Genomic DNA, 16,523 nt, shown 5'->3' with positions numbered 1-16,523 from the left:
ACAAAGGTCATGTTCTAGTCCCATCCATGCCACCAATTTGCTATGTGGTCTTAGACAAGCCCTCACCTTTCTGGTTCAGCAACCCCACCTGCCTCACTCACAGGTATGTTTAAGGATTAGTCTACTTCTTCAAAGTCCAAGACAAAAAAGTGTTCCACATTTATAGCTCTCAAGTACAAAGTGGACAGATTGTGTGTTACAGACTGATCAGATTGTAGAAATAAGTTTAACTTACTGAGGTTCATAGAACAAAGTAATTTCTACATCCTACCATTTATATGGCAAGAGAGTCTACAAATCCATGCCTGCCTGTACCAAGATGAATATCGTTCTAAAGCAATATTTGATAAGTGTGAAGATTTTCAATGCTGGTGTAAGTTACATGGGAAGTAAGAGGGAATAATCTGAGATCAGTGCACTGTCTTTTATATTCAAAATGTTTTAAATTCACTCAAATGCTCTACTACACATTGTAGGAGCTCAATATACAGCCCTGTTCAAAGTGCAGCAGAGATAGAAGACATTTATACAATCAATGAATGAACTATTTTAATGCAGTCTGCAGTTATTTCTATTTGCTGTACCCAACCCCCTTTTGAAGCAAGCTCTGTGAAGCTGACCCTTCAAACCCTGAGTGGTAAGACTCTCCAGTGCATTTAGTCAGCCTTAACAAGATGCAGTAGTTCTGTACTTGAAGTGATACTTTTACAGCTTCTCCTAGTCTCCCCCCTGCCCAAATGTATGATCTTTAAAGGTTAATGCTGCATCTCTCTGCAAGAGAAGTGAATGGTCTGGCTTTGACAGCAGAAAAAGTTTTAGTTAAGACTGTTCTGTTGGGTTCTCACACAGGATATTCCCCACAGCTATTAAACAAGGAACCAAGTAGTGCTAGCCTACCTGCCAGATGACGCAGTGGCCCTTTAGTGTAGAGTTTACACAGTGTTTGGGAACATTTTTATTTTGTACACGTGACAAGATTTTACACCAAGAATAGTCAGTTAAATAGTACAAATTTACATTCATGAGGAATGTTTTAAAAAAAAACTTAAAAAATCCTCCTCTGCCCACAACACCCCCCTCAACATTTTACAGTGAAAAACTGAACAATCTAATTCACATTCCCTCACCCCAGACAGGATGCTAGTTGAGTGCAGCTTACAGTTCATCTTTTACATCTGTGGATTCCTGCAAAGATGAGAGAGAGTTAAGTTTATAGTCTCAAGACAGCTTAAAAAGACTTAGTCATCTTGATGTATAGATTTGTCTGTATACTGAAGACCATGGCTTCCATGCATGATAGGATGCTTCCAGAGGCCAGTTTTTGCATCTCATTTTCACAGCACTTGTAATGCTTGTGACAGAAGGGATTTTTAGTCCTTTAAAAAGCTATTTTGTATCTGTTCACACCCATTTAACTTAATTAGGGGATAGCTAATTGACAGATCTTTAAGACCACCCCATCCCTACAGGAGCTCCAGTTGTCTGCTTGTTCAAGTGGAGGGGAAGATATGAGCTGCTATTTAATCTAGAACAATTTTTTAAAGAGCCTGTATCAGATCAGCAAAAAGGAGCTAACCTCAACTTTTCCCCCTGTAGGCCACCTTGGAATGCAATTATGCTTGTGGTCCATCTTTGCTCTGTTGTGCGGGGGAGAAGAGACTTACAAATACTACCAATGCTGAGAAGTTTACTGGCTTTCTGGTCATGACTGTGGAGATCTTAACAGTAATTCAATAGTGTGGACTAGCAAACCAAAACAGAACAGAGTTCCCTCCCATAACATTATTGGTGCAGCAGCTCAGAGTAGGTGTGGCAGGTAAATTTAAGCAGCTATGAGTCCAGACACAGGGAATAGTTCTGTTAGAAGTAATTTTTACTTAGCACACTTTGTTTCTCTGCCCCCAACCCACTCCTGCACAAGCACTTCATTAAAAGCAGCCTTAGATTCTTGGATACAATTAAGCAAAGCACCACCATGCTAACTTCAGCTTTACAGGCAACAGACACAGGCTATAGGAGCCAACCACTTCATGTAGGTGACTGAACACCAGAACCAATCTTCACTTGGTATCACCAAGAGAACAGATGTATTTAGTTGGAAGAGGCCCTTCCCCAACCTAAACTCCTGGGAGCCAATAATTTAGTCTGTTTGGTTCAACAACACTTCTAGTCCTCAGACTTTGGAATGAAGCAGTAGGCAACTGCAGTTCTGAAAGGAGAAGAACCCCAGAGCATCACAGCTTGTGACTCTCTACATTAAAATAGTTGCACACATCTAAAAAATGGTTACTTTTAATTCCATTTGTGGGTGTTCAGTAACAAATTTAACCCTGAAACATGATTAACTGGAAACAAACAGTTCCCAGTTTTATTGGAAAGTATTAGCATTCTAATAAGAAATAGCTTTGCTGAATCTGTGGTCAGAAATAAGTTCAGCCACTAGCTAAATAGTCCATCTCCAACAAGTTATACTTCCCAATCTGCTCTTCTACATTTAAAGATTTTAGTAGCTTCCCATGTAGTAGAATTAGGACAGGCATACACCAAGTGCCTTAGGAAAGTAGCCTTGCCTAAATCCCAGTTTAAGATAGAGCCTTAGACAAGATGGAGATTTATCTCAGTCTCATTTGAGAAGTTCAATGTATAACAAAAACTTATAATATGCTTTGACTTCAAGCTGCTACTCATTGGAATTCCACAAGCTTTATCTACACTATGCCTCAATGAAGCCATGTTTTATTTGCTCCATGAAAATGGTTCACTTTGAAATCTGTTACTTTCATTGGTTTTAGAAAACTGAATGAGAGACTAGTAATTAAGAGTTATTCTGAACAGACCTTCTCTGTTTCGCTCTCATCACCATCAGCTTCTACTTCCTCCTCCTCCTCATCTTGCTCTGCTTCAGCTGTGTCTTCAGGTTCTTCTGGCTCCTCTTCCACCTTAGATAATGTGAAATAAAGCTATTTGTTATTCCATCCTCAATAGATCAATTTGCTAGTCTTAATGGATAGGACTGAAAGTGGCCTAGAGGCTCACCTTTCTGGCCCATTCACCTGCCTTTGCACCATTCAGGTAGCAAGACCTGCCAATAGACCTTGATGTGCATTTCTTCAAGTGTGGCAATTCCCCCATAGGCACATCTAGTATAGCCGTCTCCATATAGCCACAATTTTGGGAGAAGACTAGTGTTGAGGTACAGCATAAGAGCACACTGCACTGTCTTCAGTTGGTGCTGAGTCACTTGGGCAAAATGTGCCAAAATGACAGACTTTAAGAGCATCTTTGGAATGTGGCCAGTAAATCAAAACTGGGTCACTAATAACCCACCCTTGTGTGCAGAGAAGCTGGACATACAGCAAGTGGGTCTAGATGCTATTAACTATATCCCCAACTGTTCCCTAGAAAAACATCTACACAGTATTTTGGAGTGAGCATTCCAAGCCATGGTTGACAGACTTGGGCTAGCAGACTTGTGCTCTAAAAACAGCTGTATAGCCCCAACTTCAAAGCACTATTTAACTTCAATCTGTGGCTTATACAGCTAATTTTAAAAACTAGCTGAAGCCCTGTTGGCCCAGGTCCACTGACCTGGACTTTGAAGGCTCACTCCAGAATGCTGTGTAGACATACCCATATATGTACACCCCTTCCCCCACCCCAAGTTGTCTTAAGGGGAAGTTTTTTTTTTTTTTTTTAAAAGTGCTTTGAAAATTAAGACCTCTGAGCACCAATTATCCAAAAGTGAAGGCAGCTCACCTTTGCATCAAGGTCAATATTTAAACTTAAACGAAGCATTCTTTCTATTCTCTCTCCATATTCCTTTGTGTCTGGTAACATATAGCCTGATCTTATGGTCGCTGTTTCGAACAGAACTACAGCAAGATCTGCAACGGTTTTATCGTCTTCATTTTCCTGATTTGGAAAAGTAAGGAAGAGCCATTAACCAGAGTTCATGCAGCCAAACAGTTAACATATCATTGCTTTGTAATTTCTGTTTACCTTGATGCGCCTGAGCATGTCCTTGATCAGCGGATGTCTAGGGTTAATTTCAAAGGTCTTCTTCTGACTAGCATAGTAACTACAAGAAGAAACTTATATCAGTAGCTAGCTTTTTAGAAGGCAGCACCACTTTTAATTTTCCCCTCTAACGTTTAAGGCTTAGTTTACTTAATAGTCTAGAAGACAACTAAAATGCAGAAAGTCAGCTTTACATGTAATACTTAGAATAGTAGTGTGAACTGATATGTGCAGATGCTGGTTATCAATTCAATCTGTTGTGCTTCAGTAGCAGTTTGTGAACAAGCAGGTACACTTGCTACAAGAGGGGGTCACAAATCAATAAACACTTTCAATGCTTAGACACTAGATGGATTCAGTTAGAGTTTGTTGTAGGCTTTTCTAAATGGTTTAATGTATACCTTTATAAATATTTTCTGAATAATTTACAGTCACTACTACTGTGACAGACCACATATTTACACTATTACTGCAAGTGGACAGAAAGTTCTGATTTGTCAAACAATTTAAACACTTAAAGTATTAAAACGACAGGTTAACTTAAAGACTAGGCCTGAGTTTTTGGAATCTGATCAGCTTGCTTTTACCATTAGTAAAAGCCCATCTGGTCTATAGCCTCACTATTGTTAACACTGCAGGGGAATGTCTGCATACAAAAGACTTTCACTGACTTTCAGTGAATGTACACAGACTATTTCGTAGTTTGGGCTGTTAATTATGTGACTGGATCCCTTTAAATTAAGTTCTGTAAATATCTATAAAATTCAATGATGTGTATACTTAAGTCCTTGTGAGATGACAACTAGGTAAAAATGAGGATTATTTCTCTTACAGGTCCATTCTTGTCAATATGGAGCACTGTTAGTATGCATTTATGACTGCCTAACTGTGGCTCATATCTGTGGTGTTGGTAGACCATGATATACAAGTATGAAAGCTTACTTTGTGGAGATATCTTTCCCAGTCTGGTATGCCTGAGCCTTCATAATTCTTTCCATGTTGCCAGACCATCCATACTGACTAGCCACCAGCGCACATGGAGACTGAGTTAAGCGTTGAGACAACACCGCTTTTTCAATCTAGGGGAAAAAAGTAGAGATTGAGGGATCTCAATCTCTAATTTGAGAGATCACATTTGCAGTCGTCATAGTTAGTTTTTACGAAAATCTGTAAAATTCAAATACAGTCCTATATTTGCTAAATACTTCAGAGGTGGCTTTGAGAGCTTTTCATTGGAAATAAGAGTCCTAATATCCCATTAGTATTTTTGTCTTCTAAAACCCATTGAGAGGTGAGCAAAGTACTTTTTAGAAAGCTATCTACATATAGAAACCAAAGTTTATGTCCCCAGGGGGACAAATAAATGAATTAAGTCTGAGAGGATGAGAGTGAAAAGTAAAAATTAAAGGATTAGTCAGGCCATATTTTTTTATTTTTGCACACATGTATGTAAAGAGAGATGCAGAATAATGCTACTGTGAATATTGAATTTGTACCTTGTCCTTTAAAGCCTTGTCTTTCATCCAGGTTAAGAGTGGCTCAAATTCTTTTTCCAAAGCTTCCCGACTCTCCTTGGATTTATCACTGTCATCAAATTTCACTCCTTCCTTAGCAACATTCTGGAATCTCTTGCCATCAAATTCTGGCAGAGCTTGAATGCAGTATTCGTCTACAGGTTCAGTCAAATAGATCACTTCATAACCCTTTTTCAGAAGACGTTCAACAAATGGTGAAGATTCAGCCTACAAATTGAGTTAATTAGAAACAAGTTTAATATTGCTTGGCACTAAATTCTTGAATTCCATTGCTGTACAGTTCTTTAGCCAGTTGTGAAAATATTAACCTAAATGCCACACTGCTAATATCTAAGTTGCCTTGAACAGCAACAGTAATACTACAGTACAAGCAACTACAATCATATGGCACACTGAGCCTAGCCACTCTTTCCAGCAGTAAGACCTTGAATTACAACTAGATTGATTCCTAAACTCAGACAGGTTTGCTACTTGACTATTTTGCTTTATAACACTGAAAAATTTTTATTCTTGCCTCTTTTCTGTTGGACCCCGCCATGAAATAGATTTTGTCTTGTTTCTCCTTCATCCTCTCCACATACTGGTCCAGACTAGTAGTGTTACTTTCATGATGAGAGGATTGGAAACGAAGAAGTTTAGCTAAACGGGTACGGTTGGAATGATCCTCAATCACGCCAAGTTTTACGTTAGTACCAAATTCTTTCCAAAATGTATCATTGTATTTTTCTTCAGCAATCTTCTTGATCATGTCAAGAGTTTTACGAACCAGTTTCTTCCTAATAACCTAAGAATTCCAGAGACAAAATAGCAAGTTCACCCATACTGTTACATAAACACTGAGCACAACCAATCGTTTGAAGCTACTACAAAGAATGCTCCAACAGAATCTGTTAAGTACCACCTCAGTTCTCATGTTACTCTTCTGTAGCCATCTCCTTTTCATTTTCTTCAAATGAAGAACTACTAAACTTTGAATTTATGGCAGCAGTTTATGAATCATTCCACTTTGTATCTTCAAGCTTAACTTCTTTTCACTTACTTAAAGTGATGTCTTGCTTTTTACTTTATTCCTAATTTAGATAGGATAGGGCTAGAAAGAATCTAGGCTAACTATGACTACTTGGGTATTTTGTGTTTCCCTATACTTACTACAATCATGTTACTTCCCTAGGGAAGTAGATTTATCCAAGTAGCTTGTTAAATTATGTCTAAATAAGATACCTTTAGCAATTTATGCTGCTGGAGGGTTTCACGGGATACATTCAGAGGAAGATCATCGGAGTCTACCTAATTGGGGAAAAAAGGTGAATTTATAAAATAGAAGCAACAGTAACTTAAGCCAACTCAGTTAAAAACTTCAAGATACTTACAACACCCTTGACAAAATTAAGATATTTAGGCATCATATCATGGAAGTCATCAGTGATAAACACTCTCCGGACATACAACTGCATGTTAAAAATAAGAATAAAAGTAGTATTAGGAACATTTGAGGGATGTTTAAGTTTATTCCAGCTTTCAGCATACTTATGTTTTTACCTTAATGTAATCACTCTTTTTGGATCCATATTCATCAAATAAACCACGTGGAGCTGTGGTGGGAATAAACAAGATAGACTTGAATGTTACTTCTCCTTCAGCAGTGAAGTGAATATAAGCCATAGGATCATCGTGTTCCTGTGGAAGGAAAATTACAATTTAGTCAGTGTTTCTTTCTAGAGCTTGTATGAGAAAGCTATTCTTGTGAGTTTGCACTTGTGGAAGGAACAGCTAGATCAGTGATATAGAAATAACCTCTGCATAACTACCACTGATTTATCTATCCTTTAGAAGGGAAATTTTATCTTCCTTTCATTCTAGATTTGCATGAAATGAGATTAAGGAGATTACCATAATCTGGGGTCTAAGATTCCAGTCTCAGTATTTAGTTGGCAGTTTACTTCCACGTTAAATAGCATGCAACCAGTAGTACACTAATATATTAGTGAAAAGAAAAGGAGTACTCCTTTTTTCGTGGATACAGACTAACACGGCTGCTACTCTGAAACCTGTTAATATATTAGTGAGCAGCTTGGTTCTACCAAAAGTGAGGAACAATCATTGAAATTGAAAAAGCAAGCAATATACTAGTGAAAAGTAATAAGAGCCATTACACAACCACTATTCATTTTCACTGGTATTTGTAAGGGGATATGACAAAAGTAAGATGTCTCAGTTGCAAAGATTACTTCTACTAGAATTCTGTAATGCAGATTTAATGTTCCCTACAGAATTCCCCCCGCAGTCCCAAATTTGATTTTCACCCACTGCTTCTTTTCCAGTTGTGTGTTTCAAATAGATTAGTTATGTGTACAAAATGTCTTTGTGTGCACAGGACCCTAGTGATGCCACCCTCCCTCTTATATTCCTTGCCAGCCTGAATCTACTCCCTATCTGTACCCATCTACCACTGCATCCCTGCACCCAGCACTCCTACCCATACCTGGCATGGGGGCATGCATATCACCTCTGGAGATGAAAGGGTTTTGCCTGGCAAACCATGTATATGACTGAACACAAAAACCACCACATGCACACTCCCTGACTCTACCCTGGTTCTCCCTTCCCCATGCTAGCCACCCATTATCTTACAACTACTGCTAACTCACCAACCCTCCCATCCCACTACAATGGCATGACCCAAAAGCCATACTAGACACAGATGCTTGAACTTTGGACTAGACATGACAGACACACAAAGCAGTCCTTAAGGACACTATTGCCCTCTTAGGCCAGGTCATTACAATACTTTTGTATGACTGTTTAAATGAAATATTTAATTTCACTGAAACAGAGCTGTCAAAGATAAAGTTCTTTATTAATATGCCTAGAAATCTATTTCTCAAAAAACATTTCCTGAATCTTTGTATTGTTACAGGCATTCTTGCCGACAGGTATTTTGAAATAAATTGCCAAAATAAACGGAAACTGGCATGACTATACATTGGGTTATTTTGACAGTAATGTACAATATTTTAAAATTGTGCAGAATTTAATATTTTGGTGCAGCATTGCCCGAAGAGTAAAAGATCATACCAACTCTTCCCCACTACTCCTCACACTCCCTCTTCCACCTTCCTCAATCAGAACAAGAATCTTTACTGAAAGGTAAGTTTAGTGGTAGGTTTAAGGGGCTGGCCTTCCACATAGTCACCTCCCATACATTACTTTAGATTGAGCTTATACTGTACCAGACATGTACTATAGAAATTTGAAATCTGTATCAAATTTACCTTAGAAAATGATTTGTAAAAAGCTTTGTATTCATCTTCTTCAACTTCCTTAGATGGTCTTTGCCAAATTGGTTTGATATCGTTCATAAGCTCCCAATCCCAGACAGTTTTTTCAACCTGTGCATGAAAAAAAATTCTACATTGTTCAGCTCTTTTGCTTATGCCTGAGATTGCTGATATTGATGTACAAGTTACATAAGAAAGTTGCTGCTTCACTCAAGTTAGAAAGTTTACTTATGTATTGTCAACCTCTGTAGTTTTTTGCATGCAGAGTGTTACTTCACCAAGTGCTCATAATGTACTAGGAGCATACAGAAGTTGCACATAATGCCTACCCTGAAGGTTTTACAGTCTGAAGTTTAAGATGTAGTATGTAATGGCAAGCACTGTGGTGGGAATGACTGAAGGGGACGTCACTGACAATGGATAACTCAGGGTTTATGTACATGATGATTTACTCATGTACACAAGAAATGGAAACTATGCATGTTTTATCTGAATTTATATCAAACCAAAATACTAAATCTCTCTTGAGCCTGAGTTTGGGTGAAAAAGCTTTCCAGTAGTGTTGCTGGAATTATTCTGATTTGGTAGTTTGTGTGATCTCTAATAGCTCAAGACTCTTGATCCCCCTCAGAAGCTTACTTGCCAATGTAAGAAATACATTAGAGGCGGAGAACAGGGCTAGGTGTACTGTGGAGAAATCCTTATGGAACTACCATTCACAAGGTACTACCAGTATTTCTGAACAGAAGACATTTTCTGCTGTTTGGCAATTGTTAGATCAAAATATGGTGTATTAGAATTTTATTTTACTGTCTTGCTAACAGCAGATTTCTACTAACACCATACTGATGGTAAACTTACTAGAAGGCACCATTGGTGCTAAAAATATATCATGCACATCTGGAAGATAAAGGGTTCTACACCCCTTAACATGGAACTGTAAACCAAGTTGTTTAGCACTGAGGTCTATACACCTCCCCGCCCCCCCACCAAAAAACCCAAATCCCACACATGCAAAAAACCACTTACCTTTTTAGTTTTTGGCTTTTTCTCTTCTTCCTCCTCTTCAACAGCAGCTTCATCATCTGTTTCTTCTTTTTCTTTTACTTCCTCTTCTTCAATGGGCTCTTCTACAGTCTCAGTCTGTGGAAACACTTAGCTGTAAGTCCACTTTGCTTCAGAAGAACCTGGTCAAACAGCCTTTCCATGCCTAGCACCCTCATGAAACAATGATTTATGATTGATAATCCAGGGGTTTAGATTTGAAAATCTAGTCACCATTTGACTACAATAAGCTGTTCTTTTAAATGAAAAAACTCTAGCACATGTCAACTGCCATAATTTAAAATAATCCATGTAGCATTTTGCATTCTAATTATCAGTAGTATGTAATAATTCACTGAAAAGCAAGAGATGTGAATGGGGCTGCAGCAGAAACAAGCTTGCCTAAGTTGATTTTCAACCATTAGGTCTGAATTTTGTACTATACCACTAAAGACACTAACCAGAGGCATACACAAAACATCAGAATGTGAACCTCCAGTAAGGCCCCAAAACAATACCCTGGTGAGAAGCCCCAGAAACTACAGGTAGCATGGTACTTATTTCCACCATGATGCATTCTCTGCTTGAGGCTTCCACCTTTTAGTTTTGCTTCTGGCTATTAGATATCCGGGGCCACCCTGTAGCTTCTTGAAGGGAGAAGTAGCAGAGTTATGCTCTCCCTCCACATTTGGGGAGGTGAAAGGACTGGTCTCTGACTTATCCTTTCACCTGCCTCTTTTGAGTCATCCTTCTTATGGATTCCAATTTCCCCAGCTAGTGCTCAGCTTTTACAAAAAGTGTGAAGTTGCCAAAGTTCTCCTATTCCCCAGGTTTGAAGAGCAGTGAAGCTGGCCAGCATTTTGTCAGTTCTGCTGCTTTGGAAAAGTCAATTTGGAGAACCACCATCAGCCAAAAACACAAACCAATGTAGTTTTTGAAACAATGAGGATAAGTGCTTTCATAGAATGCTTAAGCTCTGTAGAACAGCCAGCTCAGGAAATTGTGATGAATGAGGGCACCCTATCAGGAAATGGATATTTCAAGCCTTTCCATTCATTATATATACACAGCACACGTTTCAATTAGTTAAGAGTTATAGCTATTTACCTTGCTGCTCCACACATATATAGGGAAGTTAATGAACTGTGAATATTTCTTGACTAGATTTTTAATAGTGTCCAGCTCAAGATAGTCAGATGCCTCCTCCTTCAAGACAAGTCTTAAGAAGACAGTACAAGCGTTAGACAGGCTAGCATTTCAATACAATTTTGCTATTTGAATCTATGCATAAATATTTTGAAGAATCAGAACACCCAAATAGTGGACAGTCCCTTGGGAAAGTTTCGACTAAACTGGGACTAAGTCAACTCTGCTCCTTTGCTTTCCTGTCTTTTTCCAGAGGAAAAGCAGTACCATTACAGCTGTTCCAACCATGGAAGCCCAACAAAGCAGACCAGAACAGCTTTAGAAAACTGCATTTAAAGACGAATCAGTTTAGCACAATCATTGTTTGAAACCAATTCTACATCATTTACTAGACTTCAGAGTGGGGATGGGGGGGAGAAGGAGGGAGTTGTGTCAAAAAAATTTCTTACTAGTTGAGGATCTTCCCCAACAAATCTAGCATTCTAACAAAAACCTAAATCAGCTGCACCAAAGAAACATACTGCAAATGAAGAGGAAGGGTCCACTGGAGGATGTTGAGTCATCCTCCAATCCATGAGCTGCACACCAAGCCAGTCGCAGAGTATAACTGGGATTGGCTGCTCAGAGGGGTTTTTTTTATTGTCAGGTAGTTTGGCCTTATTTAAGAGGAACTACTACATTTAGCACTTGTTTCATTTTTTCCACCACATTAAGTTGGGGAAAGTCTTCCTAGCAGTACTTGCAACTCAAGCTATCAGGACTAGGAAGTGCTTTCTCTTAGTAAAATCTGAGGTGTACTAAGTGAACAGGAGAAAAGGTAGAGACCTTAATCGTGCATTTTCAACTATTACACGCAGTAGCAGACAAAAATTTAAGATTTAACCACTTGAAGTTAATGGAAAGTTTGACAAAATTGAAAAATGGCATGTTTCTGTTTGTGGTTCTTGCTATTCAAGTTGATTAGCCTCAGACAGGAAGAGCAAGTCAACTGTATTAGCAGAAAGGACAGCCACAGTAGCCAGTTATGTCAGAGCAGTACAAGTATGGAGATCAGCTCTGAAGGGATCATTCGTTATTCTCTACACTATGCATTAACCTATACCAGACCTTAGCACAAAGTTCTTTGTCAATGTGGACCAGAGAAATTGACTGCAGCTATTAAAGTATTTAAGTTCACAAGCACTTCGTTTGTTCTAGTCCACTCTTCTCCATCACTAAGTCCACTTTAGAAAACACTAGCAGTTTAGCAAGAGTACTGTAGTATGTACTTTTTCAGCTAATGTAGCTGAACTAAAACAAAATTCCAAGTTTGTGAAAACTAGAAATTAAGCATGACCAAGCATACCTGTTAATATCTCATCACATTATTAAGCTATGCAAGAAAGTGAAAAATTGGCAAAAAACGCAAACACCTTTAGTCAGTAGTTATTTTCAAGGCCCTAAACCATGGCTTTGATTCAGGAAGTCATTCCTATCCAGGAAAAGCACTTATTCCAGGGTAAGAACACTATAAATGAAGAGTTACTGCACAGGATTCATAGTGTCCTACCACATTCACGGCCATGAAAAACACATCACTGACCACGAAGTCCTCTTTTGTATGCTTTTACCCTATATACTACACTGATTTCACAGGGGAGACCCAAGTTTCTCAAATTGGGGATCCTGACCCAACATGGAGTTGCAGGGGGGTTGAAAGTTTTTTTTTGGGTGGGGGGAGGGGATGAGAAAGATCATGGTATTGCCACCCTTACTTCTGCACTGCCTTCAGAGCTAGGCTCCCGGACAGCAGCTGCTGATCTCCAGTTGCCCAGCTCTGAAGGCAGAGCCGCCACCTGCAGCGGTGCAAAAGTAGGGGGTTGCGACCCCCACACTCTTACAGTAACCTTGCGACCCCCACACAACTCCTTGTAGGGGTCCTGATCCAACAATTACAATACTGAAATTTCAGTTTTAAATAAATAGCTTAAATCATAAAATTTATGATTTTAAAAATCCTATGACTGAAACTGAGCAAAAATGGACCATGAATTTGCTAGGGCCCTATTCATAATGCAGAGAACATGCTAATGAGCAAGGTATACATCAACAGCTTACTATTGGATCAGCTGCAACACTTACGTTATGGTGGTGCCTCTGCCTAAAGTGGCTCCTCTGGGGTCATCAATCACTGAGAATTCATTTGAATCAGATTCCCAAATGTGTTGAGTATCATTATTGTGCTTTGATGTGACAATAACTCTGTCTGCTACAAGGAAGGCAGAATAGAAGCCAACACCAAACTGGCCAATCAGCTCAGATGTTGACTGACTATCTTCCGGCATTTCAGTAATCTTGTTTAAGAATTCACTTGTACCAGACTTGGCAATGGTACCCAAGTTTTTAATTAATTCTTCCTTGGTCATGCCAATACCTGTGTCTGTAACATGAAGCACGTTCTTCTCTTTATCACACTAGAAAATGAATAAGGTAAATTCAGTTAAGTGTCACTTGGAGACAGCATGCATTGCATCTTGTTAAAGTTGAAAGTTACAGGTGAGATGTTACAGTAACGAGAAGATTCTTCATGAAAAAAGTCTAGCCAGATTTTTGCATAGTAGAGCATGGATTCACATTAATGCAATAAGGGAAGACACTCTTGCTGAAGCAATGCAGTGGTTCAGCCACTCTTCACAGGAAGAGACTTCAGAGGCAGCCATAAATGTTTGCTACAACACTAAGACAGGACATCTGAGGATTTTATGGTCAAACCAATGGTAGGGTACCAAGGTTTTAGTCGAAGTAGTTTATAAACTCTGGGATATGCAGAATGTTGAATACAAATTTATTAGCTTGGGCAAGTGAAAAGGTATTTACTAATGGCTGGAAGAATCAGCAGATTACCATTAGTAGCTAACAGCTCTTACCTTTATTTTAATAGTGAGTTCTTCATTACCAGCAAGGGCATTGTCATCAGTCAGTGATAATAGCCTTATCTTATCTAGAGCATCAGAAGCATTTGAAATCAATTCTCTCAGGAAAATCTGAAACGATATGTATAGGAATGGTAAACTTTATGCTAAAACTATACATGTTGACACTGTTTAAATAAACATATTGCTTACCTCCTTGTTTTTGTATAAAGAATTGATAATGAGTTTCATCATTCTGTTAACTTCAGCTTGGAAAGCAAACTTCTCAGATTTCTCTCTGATTTCTTTTATCTGGGATGCATTTAAGCCATCTAATTGAATAGCTTCCTCCTCTCTGTGGAGACAAAGTTAGATCTTTTATTAGGCCTTATTCAGTTACTACATAGTTCAGTCCAGTGGCAGGAGCAACTGAATTTGAGGTTACAGCAGACAGACCGATCTTAGGTTACTAAGACATTCCACTAACCATGGCATCAGGATGACAGTTTAGAACTGTAAGATTTGATTTTGATTATGGAACATTAAGTGTGAAAACTATTGGGAAAGTCTGATAACAGGTGAGTGCATTAGATGTTATAAAGGCTGGATCTCTCTACTATTCAGCAAAAATCCTACCAGTCCCTGGTAGGCTCCACTCTGAAGTTACAACATACAATAACCTCTATGCTACAGAAGGCAAGGCATACAATGGAGATTATTTCAAGTGTACTGCATGTGTTTGCCACAAGTCAGTGTACTAATATAATAGCCCTGTGGAGTATCAGCAAAAAGAAGGAAACTGATTGGTAGCCAAGGAAGTCAATGATAGATGTCAAACATGTAACAGTGCAAACTAGCAACCATTTCACATAGCTATTATGTTTTAGCTACCATTTATCTGCTTTTAAGGGGATTCATTTGCTTTGTTAAAATAAAAAGGGACTGAAAAGACCAGAGCTCTTTTTCCTGAAACAGTAGCCCTCTACCTTTCCAGACCACTGTCCATGCCCCTTTCTGGGGTCTGATTTGTCTTGCATACCTCCAGGTTACACCACCTCACTTAAAAACCACTTGCTTACAAAAAAATCAGACACAAAAGACAAGTTTCACAGCCACTATTACTGAAAAATTACTGACTCTCTCACCGTGTCATATAATTATAAAATAAATAAATCTGAATATAAATACTGTACTTGCATTTCAGTGTATAGTATATACAGGTCACTGTATGAAATTTTAGTTTGTATGGACTTCACTGGGGCTTTTTACCTAGCCTGTTGTAAAACTAGGCAAATATCTAGATGATTCGATGTACCCCCTGTACCTCTGTTTCCCCACAGGATTACACCTACCCCTGGTGGAGAACCGCTGCCCTGGAGTACTCCCCCATCATAATACTGACTCCTTGGCCAGCAAGAAGGACGAGGCAGTAACCGGCACATGGAGCTCCAGGGTTTCGCGATGGGGTCACAGCTCTTTACAACATAATAGGTACAAACCTCTGAACAACTTCGTCATCGGTCCGAGAGCCCTCTCGGCTTTTACCCAGGTCATCTTCTACTTTGCCGTCCACGTCGGGCTCCTCCGCTCTAGCCGACGCTGGGGGAGACAGGGGGCGTTAGAAACATGGCCCACAACGCGGATCCGCCTCCGGGCGGCCTTCCGCGCCGCGCACTGCGGAAGAGGCTCCTGTCAGGACCCCGCAGCGGGCGACACGGCGGCGGGGAGGTTTCCGAGCGGCAGCCCCAGCGCCATGACCGGTCAGGCGGTGCAGGGAGCTCCGGCCAGCGCGCCCCTCCCCCCCACCCCCCGGGGGGGGGGGGTGGGTGGTGTGTAACGCCGCCGCGCAAAGCGGCCCCGCCCCCACCGCGGGGCGCAGCGCCTCGGGACTCAGGCCGCTGAGGGAGAAGAGCCAGCGCGAATCCCGCCATCCTCCGGAGAGGCGGAGGAGCCGTGAGAAGGCGGGGCTGGACTCAGAGCGGTTCTCCCTCCCCCCCGCCGCCGCCTCCCCGGGTTCAAACAGCCGCGCGCCCCTACCCCGAGGGTCCCGGCCCCGCCCTCCTATTCACCGGAGGGAGGCCGCGCAGGCTCAGGCCACCTGCCCCAACCGCTCCTGGCCAGAAGCTTCTAGAACCCGCGGGCGGGCGGGCGGGCGACTCACAGGCTAGGAGCAGGACACACAGGAGAGCGAGTCCCCACAGCGGCTTCATGGCGGTGCCAATGCGGACCCAGGAGAGACCAATCGAGCCCCTGCCCCGCGCCTCGAGCTCAGAGGAACAGCGCTACCAGCGAGCCTGCCAAACCACCAGCCAGGTGAGCCCGCCTACCCCAGCCTTATCACTGTCCGGCACGCGGGGCGGGGAAAGACGCTCAGCCAGCCACCAATCAGAGCGCACCACGCCAAACACAGAGCCAATGAAGAGCCCCGAGGGGTGGGGCGGGGTCCGGTCCTTGCCAATCAGAGCCTTCCATGTGCGGCTTCCTGCGGCCGGAGCGTGGCTACCTCTGATTGGTCATTGGTAGGAGGAGTCAGCCAATCATTTTTAATAGCTAGCTTAATCGGCCTGCCTTTGATTAATTTTTTAAATTAAATACTCGGAAATGTTCGACTC

General features: G+C 40.8%; 1 protein-coding gene across 1 annotated transcript; it reads right to left on the bottom strand.

Moving 5' to 3' along the window:
- Nucleotides 1–942: 942 nt before the first annotated feature.
- Nucleotides 943–16,247, bottom strand: HSP90B1 (heat shock protein 90 beta family member 1). The gene is made up of 18 exons (XM_073323719.1): nucleotides 16,073–16,247; nucleotides 15,411–15,510; nucleotides 14,125–14,266; nucleotides 13,927–14,043; nucleotides 13,142–13,473; nucleotides 10,982–11,093; nucleotides 9,860–9,973; nucleotides 8,825–8,941; nucleotides 7,092–7,229; nucleotides 6,923–7,000; nucleotides 6,774–6,839; nucleotides 6,067–6,336; nucleotides 5,514–5,759; nucleotides 4,960–5,096; nucleotides 4,000–4,078; nucleotides 3,757–3,912; nucleotides 2,838–2,939; nucleotides 943–1,185 (listed from the first exon to the last, which is right to left on the bottom strand). The coding sequence occupies exons 1-18, from the start codon at nucleotides 16,119–16,121 to the stop codon at nucleotides 1,156–1,158; spliced, it is 2,385 nt and encodes a 794-aa protein (XP_073179820.1). The 5' UTR covers nucleotides 16,122–16,247; the 3' UTR covers nucleotides 943–1,155.
- Between the last annotated feature and the right edge of the window lie 276 nt (nucleotides 16,248–16,523).

The sequence above is a fragment of the Lepidochelys kempii genome, chromosome 1 (assembly GCF_965140265.1).
Source record: "Lepidochelys kempii isolate rLepKem1 chromosome 1, rLepKem1.hap2, whole genome shotgun sequence".
Lineage (NCBI taxonomy): Eukaryota > Metazoa > Chordata > Testudines > Cheloniidae > Lepidochelys > Lepidochelys kempii.
This window is presented reverse-complemented; position numbering and strand designations above follow the sequence as displayed.